This window comes from Balaenoptera musculus, chromosome 13 (genome assembly GCF_009873245.2).
Source record: "Balaenoptera musculus isolate JJ_BM4_2016_0621 chromosome 13, mBalMus1.pri.v3, whole genome shotgun sequence".
NCBI classification, from domain to species: domain Eukaryota; kingdom Metazoa; phylum Chordata; class Mammalia; order Artiodactyla; family Balaenopteridae; genus Balaenoptera; species Balaenoptera musculus.
Window position 1 is genome coordinate 561,777 of NC_045797.1, and position 13,221 is coordinate 574,997.

The 13,221-nt window shown below is 38.3% G+C and overlaps 1 protein-coding gene across 16 annotated transcripts in view; it reads right to left on the reverse strand.

Moving 5' to 3' along the window:
* Nucleotides 1-13,221, reverse strand: part of CCDC138 (coiled-coil domain containing 138) — a 59,087-nt gene that overhangs the window by 32,670 nt on the left and 13,196 nt on the right. For 12 of the 16 annotated variants that reach the window (XM_036873444.1, XM_036873449.1, XM_036873448.1 and 9 more), the window contains exons 7-10: nucleotides 11,828-11,947; nucleotides 8,728-8,805; nucleotides 8,483-8,590; nucleotides 5,861-6,025 (exon numbers count right to left, since the gene is read on the reverse strand). In XM_036873444.1, coding sequence (XP_036729339.1) covers nucleotides 5,861-6,025; nucleotides 8,483-8,590; nucleotides 8,728-8,805; nucleotides 11,828-11,947 — 471 coding nt within the window. The remainder of the gene's footprint in view (nucleotides 1-5,860; nucleotides 6,026-8,482; nucleotides 8,591-8,727; nucleotides 8,806-11,827; nucleotides 11,948-13,221) is intronic. The other 4 variants (XM_036873447.1, XM_036873455.1, XM_036873450.1 and 1 more) reach the window with 3 other exon arrangements.

Genomic DNA, 13,221 nt, shown 5'->3' on the forward strand with positions numbered 1-13,221 from the left:
TTTCAATGTGCTGTTGAATTTGGTTTGATAGTGCTTCATTGAGGATTTTTACATGAATCTTCATGAGAAATGCTGGCCTGCAATTCTATTTTCTTGTATCTGTGTCTGGCTGTGGTATCAGGGTAATGATGGCCGTACAGAATGAGTCTGGAAGTGCTCTTCAACTTTCTGCAAGAGTCTGAGGACGACTGGGGTGAGAACTTCTTTAAATGTTTGGTAGAATACTCCAGTGAAGCCATTTGGTAGAATACTTCAGTGAAGCCACTTGGTCCCAGGCTTTTGTTTGTTGGCAAGCTTTTCGACTACTGATTCAATCTCCTTACTACTTGTAAGTCTGTTGAAATTTTCTATTTCTTCATGATTCAGCCTTGGTAGGTTGTGTGTTTCTAAGAATTTATCCTTTTCTTCTAGGTTATCTAATTTGTTGGCATACAATTTTTCATAATACTCTCTTATAATCCTTTTCATTTCTGTGGCACCTGTTGTAATGCTTCTTTCATTTCCTTCTCTTTTTTTTTGGCCACGTTGCACATATTTCGGGATCTTAGTTCCCTGACTAGGGATCGAACCCAGGCCCCCTGCAGTGGAAGTGCAGAGACCTAAACCCTGGACCACCAGGGAAGCCCCACCTCCTTCATTTCTGATTTTAGTTGTGTCTTTGAGTCTTCTCTCTTTTTTTCCTTAATTTAGCTGGAGGTCTGTACATTTTTAAAAACTTTAAAGAACCAACTCTTAGTTTCATTCATTTTTTTCTATTGTTTTTCTATGGTCTGTTTTATTTACCTTTAATCTTTATTATTTCCTTCCCCCTGCTAACGCTGGGTTTAGTTTATTCTTTTTCTAGTTCTTGGGGTACGATATTAGGTTGCTTTCTTCTTTCTAATGTAAGCAGTAGATACAAATTTCCCTCTTAGCAGTCATTGCTTTGGCTGCATCCCTTAAGTTTTGGTACATGTTTTTATTTTCATGTCTCAGGCATTTTCTAATTTCCCTTTTTAATTTATTCTTTGACCTCCTGGTTCTTCAAGAGTATGTTGTTTGTCTTTCACATATTTGTAGATTTTCCCATTTTCCTTCTGCTACTGATTTCTAGTTTCATCCCACTGGGATCAGAAAAGATATATAAGGTCAGTCTTTTTAAATTTGCTAAGAGTTGTTTTGTGGCCTAATGTATAGTCTATCCCAAAGAATATTCCATGTGTCCTTGAGAAAAATGTATATTCTGCCACTGCTGGGTGAAATGTTCTGTTTATGTCTGTTAGGTCTAACTAGTCTACAATGTTATTCAAGTCCTCTGTTTCATTTATGATCTTCTGTCAGATGTTCTTCTATCCATTATGGGGTACTGAAGTCTCCTAATACCAACCCCATGTGTTGCTATTTATTTCTCCCTCTAAGTCTGTCAATGTTCGCTTTATATTCAGGAACACTAATGTTTTAGGCATAAATATCATTGTTATACTTTCTTGGTGAATTGATTCTTTTATCATACTAAAATGTCCTTGTCTCTTGTAAGTTTTTGATTTAAGGTTTGTCTATTTTGTCTGAACCACTCTGCTCTCTTTTGGTTACTGTTTGCATTGATTATCTTTTTCTACACTTTTCACTTTCAGCCTATGAGTGTCCTTAGATCTACAATGAGCCTCTTATAGACAGCAAATAGTTCAATGCTGGGTTTTTTCCATCTATTCAGCCAGTCTTATGCCTTTTGACCTGGGAGTTTAATCTGTTTACATTTAAAGCGATTACTAGTAGGGAACGACTTGCTATTGCCATTTTGTTAACCGTGTTCTGTTTGCCTTACGGCTTTTTGTTCCTTTCTTCTTGTACTGCCTTCCTTCCTTTATGTTTCACTGATTTTTTTGTAGTGATATGCTCTCATTTGCTTCTCATTTCCTTTTGTGTAAAGTTAAAACAATTTTTTAAAGCGATAAAAACTAAACTTCAGTTATATACCAAAACACAACTTTTCTACAGCTCCTCCACGCCACTTCTATTATTGATGTGACAAATTACATCTTTATATGATGCATAACCCATTAACATAGATTTACAGGGGTTTTTTTTAATACTTTTGTCTTTTAAACTCCATGCAAGAATTAAAAGTGGATTTATGCACCAAACTTACAAGTTACTATATTTGTCCATGTATTTCCCTTTACTGTAAACTCTATAATATAGCTTCATGTGGCTGTTCAGTGTGCTTTCATTTCAAATGGAAGGACTCCCTTTAGCATTTCTTACAGGGTAGGTCTATTACTAATGAACTCCCTGAACTTTTGTTTATCTGAAAAGTCTTAATTTCTCCATCATTCCGAAGGACAATTTTGCCAGATAATTGTATTCTTGGTTGATGGGTTTTTTCTTTCAATACCTTGTATATACCACCCACTGCCTTCAGGCCTGCAAAGTTTCTCCTAAGAAATCCGCTGACAGAGCCATATCTCATTTTATTGTGCTTCGCTATATTGCACTTTGCAGATATTGCAGCTTTTACAAATTGAAGGTTTGTGACAATCCTGCATTGAGCATGTCTATTGGCACCATTTTTCCAGCAGCATTTGTTCACTTCCTCTGTGTCACATTTTGGAATTTTCACAATATTTCAAACCCTCCACCAGCAAAAAGATTACAACTTGCTAGCATTTTGAAAGGTATGTACAATTTTTTTCTAGACATAAAGCTACTGCACACTTAATAGACTACATTACAGTGTAAACATAACTTTTATATGCACTGGGAAACCAAAAAGTTCATCTGACTAGCTTTATTGCAATGGCCTGGAACCAAACCCACAGTTATCTCCCAAGTGTGCTGTATTTTTACAAAAGCTCACTTGAATATGAAAAGTCACTTTTCTCTTGCTGATTACAAGAGTCTGTCTTTGACTTTCAACAGTTTAATTATAATGTGTCCCAGAGTGGGTTTTTTGGAGTTTATCCTAGTTGGAGTTTGTTAAGCTTCTTGAATTGTATGTCCATTTATTTCCTCAGACTTGGGAAGTTTTTGGCCATTTTTTATTCAAATAATCTTCAGAACAAATCTCTGCCCCTTCCTCTCTCTTCTCTTTCTGGGTCTCCCACGGTGTACATGTTGATCCACTTCATCCACCTGCCAGGGTTCTGCAAGTCCATCAGGTTTTCTTCAGTTTTCCCCATTCTCTCTCTCTTTTATTGCTCCTCTGACTTAATGACTTCAAATAACCTGTCTTCATCTTTGCTGATTCTTTCTTCTGCCTGATCAAGTCTGCTGTTGAGCCCCTCTAATGAATTTTTTCAGTTCAAATTATTATATTCTTCAGCTCCCAAATTCATTTGGTTCCTTCTTATAATTTCTACTTTTTGATATTTTCAGTTTGCTCACACTTCATTTTCCTAATTTTGCTTAGTCGTCTATTCGTGTTCTCTTTTAGCTCACAGAACATCTTTAAGAGAGTTTTAAAGGTTTTTTTTGTCTGGAAGTTCAGAGAGCTGTGTTTCCTTATAGTCGGTTTCTGGAGCTCTGTTTCATTCCTTTGATAGAACCATATGTCCCTTTCTCCTTGAATGCCTTATGACTTTTTTTGGTTTTAATTTTGGCATTTGGAAAAAACCACAACCCCTCCCAGTCTTAACGAGTGGCTTCATGGAGGGGAAGACCCTTCACCAACCAGCCCACCAATCAGCTTGTGGTTCTGGGACCTCTCAAAACTTTTCTAGGGATGTGTCTTCTCTGGGCTTGTGTGTGTGCTTTAACTACAACTTGAAGCTGCGGATTACACTCCAGGTTGTACTGAATTACTCCTTTTGCAATTTCTTTGAAAATATTCCACCTACCTATTTCTGAGTCCCACAAGAAAAGCAGTCTTATTAAGGCATACCATACTCAGTTTGATCATCTACTTATATGTACCATACTTAGTCCCCATTGGCTTTTTGTGTTTTAAAATATTAAATCGATCTGCAAATGATAATGGGTCATGACTGTGATAAAATATACAACAAAGTATGTCAGAAGTTCCCAGAGGCAACTGGTAGAGCCATTATTCTGCAGAAGTATTTTCACAGCTATACTAGTGTTCTTAAAATAAATATAGGGATCATCAAAGTTTTTCAATACATGCTGTCAGAAAAAAGGCTTCATTATTTTAAAATCACAAATTGTACATACTCCTAAAAAGATCTGAATAGTTGCTTCTCTGTTGGCCACAAGTATATGCAGTTAAGTAATTCATTAGTTTGGTACTATTTATCCTTCTCTTATTCTATTAAGAAGGCTATTAATAAGTTTTAACATTATTCTACCTTTACTAATATACCAGGGACCATATATTAAAAATATTTTCGTTAAAGATCTAGGCTCAACAAAAACTGTAAATCCAGAATAAGTTAATAAATAACGATCCTCACTTAAGGATGATGACAAGAATCCCACGCCAAATATGTGCTCAACATTCTCCTCTTATGCCATTAACCTGATGTAAAAACAGAATATTACATGACCCATATTCCATCTGCTAAAATGATCGACTGTTAGCCTTAATATCCTAGGACTGCCCTATTGCCTCTAGCTCTAACAGATGATATTTCTATACAGAACTTTAATACCGGAAGCCTTCCTCATTAGCAGCTACTTCTAAAATGTGGTTAGATATAGACAGAATAGTTGATGCAGATGCTAAAAGAGACAAATTCTAAACAAAGATGTATTTGTTTCCCATTCCTGCCATAACAAATTACCACAATCTTACTGGTTTAAAGAACACAAATCTATTATCTCACAATTCTGTAGGTCAGAAGTCTGACTGAGTCTCAACCAGGTAAAATCAAGGTGTGAGCAGAGCTGAGTTCCTCCCTGGAGGCTGGGAAGGATCCCTGTTTTGCTCCTTTGGGTTGTGGTTGTAGGATGGAGGTCCTCGTTTCCTTGCTGGCTGTCGGCAGAAGGTAACTCCTAGCTTCTAGAAGCAGCTTGCATTCCTTGGTTAATGACCCTCTTCCTCATCTTCACAGCCAGCGAGGATGCGAGGATGCGCTGAGTGTCTCGCCTCCTCTTCTGCCTCTTTTGTCTGGCCTGAAGTGCTCACGTGATTACCGGACCCACCCAGGTCATCCTGATTAATCTCTACTTGAGGGTCAGCTGATTAGTAACCTTAATTTACTTTTGCCATGTAAATGTGACACATAGACAGGTTCCAGGGATTAGGTTATGAACATCTCCAGGGCCATTATCCTGCCTAGCACAAAAAGCATTTAGAAGAAACTTTTTAGGTAAGGATGAAAACCGGAAATAATTTCCTCAAATGAAATCCTGGCCTGTATTTAATAATTCGTTAAACCAAACAACTTTAGATATCCACTCTTCAGAGTTTTAACGTATTTCTTGTAGAATGCAACCGTCAATCTCTAATGACAATTTATACTGACTGGAAATCCTGAGTATCAATATCCAAATTAATGTCTGTAATTTAAGAAAATGGTCATTTCTCTTTGTTAATGAGAAGTCCCTTGAAAATACTATTTAACCCTTCATGACAAAAGGCAAAATAAAATTATTTCAGTGGGATCTGAATCCTAAAATGATGTGTATCAGGAATTGTTCCTATCACTGATTATCTGCCTAACTCTAATACACAATTATTTTACCATTTTTGGAGTAGGTTTTCAATTTCTGGTCTGCCTTTAAAAAGAAATTCCCATCATGTTACAAAAAATATAAGTATGAATTAATTTGAATTAAGTCTGAAATGAATCTTTTTAGAACTGACTATTGGTATAATCAACTTTCTATCAAAAATACTTTCAATATTTTTTCTCTTGTAAAATGTACCACTTTTTCAATCTTCGTGTCTACTGAGTCATATATTTCAAATTAAAAAACAAACCTTCACACACTTCTGCTGAATATCATTTCTCTGAGAAGCAAATGTGGGTAGTGCCTTTTCACCATCCATTCCAGATTCTTCATGTTTCAATTTGCTAAGGTGATGATCCGAAATCCAGTCCATGAAGACAGTTAGAAGTTCATAAACTTGTCCATTAAGTGGTACCTATATGCCAAAAAACTAAATCAAGCACTTCTTTCAATTCACAGCCTCCTAAAACTTCAAAGGCAAGTTTTAAATTTGGTTAAGTGATGACGGAATAATTTATCTAAAACACTAAAACATGTATTGGATGACAAAGCTTCTCCAAATGAAAGAAATTCCAAATCAAGTATCTCTAATTAATATTAGAAACATGTTAAATGCTGGCTGACAGAAGGGGAGAAACCCACCATAACAAGGAAATTGAAAGAACTGCACCTTATAACCAAAAGAGAGAATTTTCATTAAAATTCTTTATCCAAGTTTGATAACCGAGAAGAGTAAAATTGGCCTTAACTCAAGAGCATGAACCACCAAAACTAATAGATTTTAACAAATTTAAAGGTCTCAAAAGCTAAACAATTTCCACCATGAAACTTCAAATCTTCTTTTTCCCAAAAAAGTTGTTTTCCTTTACACCATAACATTCTATAAATAGGGTATGAAAAATTTTTCCTGGAAATCCTGTTCTCTGAGAGTCTACCAAAATGGGAGGAAAATAAGAACAAAGTGCCATAAAAAAATTATAAATTCAACTAAACTGATTTCCGTGTTCCTTCAAATCACTTTTAGTCAGTTTAATTCAACATTTATCACACATGTTCCTTAAACAGGAACTATGCTAGATTTAATTTTAGACAGAGAAATACAAAAGCAAATTAATAAAAAGACAAAATTAAGCAGACAGCAATCCACAAAAACAGAATCAGATGAATGAAAACAAAGTTATACTATTCTGACCAAGAGTCACTTTTAACTTTCTCAATTTTCTTCACATAGGAACTTTTGATGAAAACTGCAATCATCTTGACTAACCTGAGTATAAATCTCCACTTTTTCCAATTTACTTTATTTTTTTTTTTAATTAAAAAAATTTTTTCACGGGACTTCCCTGGTGGTGCAGTGGTTGGGAATCCGCCTGCCAATGCAGGGGACACGGGTTCGAGCCCTGGTCCGGGAAGATCCCACATGCCGCGGAGCAACTAAGTCCGTGCGCCACAACTACTGAGCCTGTGCTCTAGAGCTCGTGAGCCACAGTTACTGAGCCCGAGTGCTGCAACTACTGAAGCCTGGGTGCCGAAAGCCCGTGCTCTGCAACAAGAGAAGCCACCGCAATGAGAAGCCTGCGCTCCGCAACGAAGAACAGCCCCCGCTCACTGCAACTAGAGAAAGCCCGCGCGCAGCAACAAAGACCCAATGCAGCCAAAAATAAAATTAATTAATTTTAAAAAAATTATTTTTTTTCACAGCCAGCATCCATGACAGGAAAAAGGCGGGGGTGAGTTAAATACGACCTTTTCCAACCACTAAACCCTCTGCACACAGCCGGGGCCTGGTAGAGGCGAGGGCAGGCGGGGCAGCCACAGGCTGGGGCAGCCCCATTGGGAGCGCAACGTGGGGCCCAGGAGGGGTCCTTGCAGGTCAGAAGGGGACCCTAGGCCTGGAGCCCCCGGGAGGGCCATGCGGCCGGTGCTGCCGCCCTTGCTGTGGCCGCCGTGCTCCTCCTGGACGAGACGCGGAGGCCGGGCCAGCGATGCTGTGGGCTTGGCTCCCTCCCCGCCCGACGTCGACAGCCCGCCCCGAGCTGACCTCCCACTGCAGGTGCCGGAGGGGACGCAGGCCGGGTCCTCTGTGCTCTCGGCAGCACGGCCCAGAGCCGCGGCACCTCCCTGCTGACATCCCGCAGCACCGCCAAGCGGGGGGCCCGAGAGCTCGGCACAAGCAGCTCCCCCAGGCCTGGCCCTGCGGATGGACGAGGTCCCTGGCCTTCCGTCGAGGAGGTGCTGTGCGTGGACCCGCGCGCAGGACTGGGAGCGCGGCGGCTCCTGCTGGATCCGGCCCTGCCGCACCGCGCCGGCCCGTCACAGGCCAGACGGTGCCCATCCCGCCGCTGCTGCTGGGGCTCCCGTTGCCTTCCTGAAACAGGGCCATCCCCCCAGTTCACTCTATGAAAAACTAGAGCATTTATCAAAACCACTGAAGCCCAGTGAGGTATCACTACCCACCCACTGCAAAGGTCAAGATGAAAAAGACTGCAAACACCAAATGTTGGCAAAGTTGTCATACACACATTGCTAGCAGGAGTACGAATGGTACAACCACTTTGGAAAACTGGCAGTTGCCCCAAAAGTTAAACATATCTCTACCTTATGACCCAGAAATTCCAGTCTTGGCTATATTTCCAAGAGGAATGAAAACACATGTCCCCAAAAAGCCTTATACACGAATATTCTTAGCAGCTGAATGTTTTGTTTTGTTTTTGCAAACAAAAGCATATTTGAAATATTATAGCAATACTTTTCTACAAAGAAATTATCACAGTGAATCCTTTCACACCAAGAAGAATGTTTGCTAAAGGGAAAAAAAATAAGGAAGAGAAAAATGTCCTCCTGGCTTTCCAATGGAGAAATCATATCATACCTTATAAGGTTTTGAAACTGGTACTTTTTCCTGTTTTAAACTTTTTGCTTCGTGAGCAGCGTGGGGATTTCCTTTCAATCTCTGTATTGTCATAAACTCATACTTCCTCTGTGACAGTACATATCCATGAATTTAAAAAAAAAATTATATTAAAAGTGAGAAAAAAAAAAAAAAAAAAGTGAGAAAGTCCAAAGGCAGTCATTTTAAATTTCACTTGTGTCTCAAGAGAAGAGCAGGTACCTTACCTGTAAATTATCTAAACGAGCTTGAACTCTTTTAGCCTGAACCTCCAACTTCCTGTTTTCTTCACTTACTTCATTTAACTAAAGTAGGAAAACATTAGATATATCAATAGAAACCTCAAGCCGATTTCCTACTAAAGTTTTCCCAGTACTATCTTATCTAGTCTGTGTTACCAAGCAACATAACACAACAGACAGAGAGGTAGCACCCATGATTAAAGATCACAGCTAAAACCACCATTTGGTCCTAAAACATTAAGAGTTTCTAAGAAAGTTTACTTCATTCTATGAAAAATGTGCAAGTATCCTAACATCTTACACGTATACATTTTAATAGGAAACGTCTTTTAGTAGAACTTTTTATTGAACTATAATGTATGTACAGAAAAGTGTACAAATCATTAAACATCACCGTAATGAATTACTGGGATTGGAGTAAATGTATCTGTTAATTTAGGAAAACTGACATCTTTACCATATTGAGTCTTCTCATCCCTGAACATAACATAGCCTTCAACTTATTTTGGTCCTCTTTAGCTGCTTTTAATAACATTTTGTACTCTTCACTATGCATGTTCTATACATGTATAATCTTTCTTTAGATTTATTCCTGGATAGCCATTGCTTTTTGATGCTACTACCCATAGTATCTTTCAATAAACATTCACTACTTGATTATTGTTGATATACAGAAATACACTTGGTATTTTATATACTGAACTTATACCCAAAGAGTCTCCTAAATTTGCTTAATTCTAATAACTTGTCTGTATGCTCACTTGGATACTTACTACATCTGTGCATAATCATGTCATCGGAGGATAATTCTTATTTCTTCCTTCCCGACCCTGCCTTTCCTCTCCTCACTGCACTGACTGGGACTTCAGCACAAAGTTCAACAAAACTGTAACAGTGAACACCTTTATCTTGTTCTGATCTCAAGGGAGAAGATTTCAATAACTTACATTAAGTGTGATTCAGAAGTTGGTTTTTTTTTTTTTCTTTGTAGATACTCTATGAGAATTAAGTTCTCTTCTATTACTAGTTATTATCTTTGAGTTGGTGCTGAATTTTAAATCAAGGAATTATATGATTTTTCTCCTTTTATTAGATGATGTGTTGATTTTCAAATGATAAACGACCCTTGTATTCCTGGACTAAGTCCACTGAGTTGTATTATACTTTTTTTTTTTAATTAATTAATTTATTTATGGCTGTGTTGGGTCTTCGTTTCTGTGCGAGGGCTTTCTCTAGTTGCGGCAAGCGGGGGCCACTCTTCATCGCGGTGCGCGGGCCTCTCACTATCGTGGCCTCTCTCGTTGCGGAGCACAGGCTCCAGACGCGCAGGCTCAGTAATTGTGGCTCACGGGCCAAGTTGCTCCGCGGCATGTGGGATCTTCCCAGACCAGGGCTCAAACCCGTGTCCCCTGCATTGGCAGGCAGATTCTCAACCACTGCGCCACCAGGGAAGTCCCTGTATTATACTTTTTGTGTACCTCTGGATTCAATTTGCTGATATTAAAAATTTTTGCATCTGTACTCATGGGAGACTGGCTTGCATTTTTTTTTTCTTGTAATGTTCTTGACAGGTTTAGTTTCAAGGTTATGCTGGCCTCATACAACAAGAAAGGGAGCATTTCTCTTTTTCTGTTTATGTAAATAAGGTACGTGATATTTCCTCCTTAAAAGTTAGCCATTAGTCTTACTGCTCCTTCTTTGAAGGTAAGGTGTCTTATTTTTCTCTGATTTTATCTTTATCTAAAGTCTTTGTGTCTTAAAATAGCGTGCTTATATGGTTTTCCTCAGTATTTACCCTGCTTAGGGTTAACAGAATTTCTTAGAATCTACAGGTTGGCATCTTTCACCAGCTTTGGATATCACCTCTTCACATATTATATTTTTGCCTTATTAACTACTTTTGGAACTCCCGTGTTAAACTTCTTCATTATGTCCCACATGCCTCTCTTGTGAATTTTCCAACCTTTCTCCACTCCTATCAATAGGTTCAAACTCGTAATAATGCACACTTCCCGTCACCACACACTCATCAAACACACGCAAGATTATCAAGGATTATATCCACCTAAGAGACACATATGGGCAACAATGCACCTATACTAGCAGTTAAAGAAACCCTTCTCAAAAAAGAGTGCTCGCCTGAGACTGTGATGGGAAAAAGCAGTCTCTCCAGGATAAGGAGGCTTCCAGACAACAGTGAGTCAAGGTGACACTCTAATTGTGGGAGTTTAGACCTGATTCAGAGAAGCCAGAGCATCACATTAAGTGAGAAATGGGGGACCTAGTTATCACTGCCAAGGGGAAAGGCTGTAACAAGTAGTGAAGAACACACAGCTAGCCAAGGGATTCCAGGAGCCCAGTTCCACCCCAGAGTATGAGCTCACCAACATGTGGGAATCCACGAAGCTCCCCAGCCCAAGGCCTTAACCACTGAAGTGACGAGCTTTACCCGCTTCTGCTCATCTACGCTTCCCTCCCCACAAACACACACGATCACTCTCCTGTCCCTCTTCCACAGAGCCCTTCACTTTCACATCTTTCAGGCAAAAACTGGCAAAGGGAAGTGGAAAAAAAAAATACAACTCATAAGAATTTTGTGCAACTTGAGTATTATTAAGCACTGAGCTAAACCACAGCACTTAATACATAAGGGCAGTGCAATGTGACACGGTGGGCATGAGCTCACGCTCCCCAGCACAGGATCAACACATCACAGACACTCCAAACATAAAGAGTGGTGTGTAACAGCAGGTGCAAGAACAGCACAAAGCTACAAATCAGCGCCTAAAGTATCCAGGTTAGCAGGTTTTCTTTTGCTTGTTTTTAATCTAGTCATTGCTATTAATAGTTTAAAAAATTTCAAGTTGTCAAACATCTCAGCTGGTTGTCAGAACAGATGATGAGAAACCAAGAGCTTAAGAATACTTTATTTATATTTGGAAGTATTTTATAATAAAGGTAACAAATAAAGATAATCAAGGTTTTCTCAAGCCAGAATATGTTCTAAGATTTTGACTTAACAATTTGTTAATCTATATAGTTCTAAGAATGTCTTATAATCTAATATAGATAAAATAGGTCTTACCTGTTTTTTTAAGCTATCATTCAATTCTTTCAATGCATCAAAAGAGGACCTTAGCCTCCTGCTTTCTTTATTTCTTTCCTTAAGAACTTCAGTTAAGTGCTCCACTTCTGCATCATGTTGCTAGGAGGGAAAAAATACAGATTCTATGTCACTAATGCCACTGAACATAAATTAATTAAAAATTAAAACTCCTTGAATCACACGGACTTTAATCAGTGTATTTAAGCATAATGACTAATACTGCAAATGATTTATAAAAACTGTATAATCAACCAAACTAATAACAAAGCATTAAAAACATATGTTAAATACCTATTAAAACATAGGACACAAATTAATTAGCAATTAGGCTACTTTCTGCTTCTGCTCAGAAAAATCCACAACAGAAACACACTGAAATAATTTCTATTTGACATCATGGAATGATAAAACAATGAAGGATTTCTGATCCTTTTCAAGAGACTAGTTAATTATTCATAGCTTTTTGAATTAAAATTTAAGGTTTAAATTACCCTTGTGGAGTAGAAGAAATATGCCATAGACAGAACAAACTAATTTCTTGTTCTCATAAATTAGCTAAAATTGTACATCTCAGAAAACTTAAATAATAAAATTTCCTGAGCCCCAAACTATTCGACTTTCCTTAACCGGTTTTATAAATGATTAAAATCAATTTCCCCTCTAATTCCATTTAAATGAGAGCGCTTTTAGATTTAAATTGTGAATACTTATATAGTTTCTTTCACCTTTTACTCTCAAATTTATGCGTAATGTATTAAAACAAGCAAGTTTCCACAGGAAATCAAGAAACTGAGTTAATTTCCTTCTTTCAAGTAATCATCTAGGTTCCATTAAAATAAAGCAGTTAGCTTTATACTTACTACAAGTAGCAAACACACAAATCCAAAGAGAAAAAAATCAAGGCTAAAACTGGGATGGAGAGCGCTGAGAATCCAAGCATTCATTCTTTGCCCTGTTTAAAAATCCAAGCTTGTGATGGGGGAAGGGTAAGCTGGAACGAAGTGAGAGAGTGGCATGGACACATATACACTACCAAACGTAAAATAGATAGCTAGTGGGAAGCAACCGCATAGCACAGGGAGATCAGCTCGGTGCTTTGTGACCACCTAGAGGGGTGGGAGAGGGAGGGTGGGAGGGAGGGAGATGCAAGAGGGAAGAGATATGGGAACATAGGTATATGTATAACTGATTCACTTTGTTATATAGCAGAAACTAACACACCACTGTAAAGCAATTATACTCCAATAAAGATGTTTAGAAAAAAAAAAAAATCCAAGCTTGTGAAAAAAACTAGCTTTATGCAACTTTATTATTACATTAAATGACTCCTGAAATAACTTAGGATATGGTCACAAATACTATACGTATTTTAA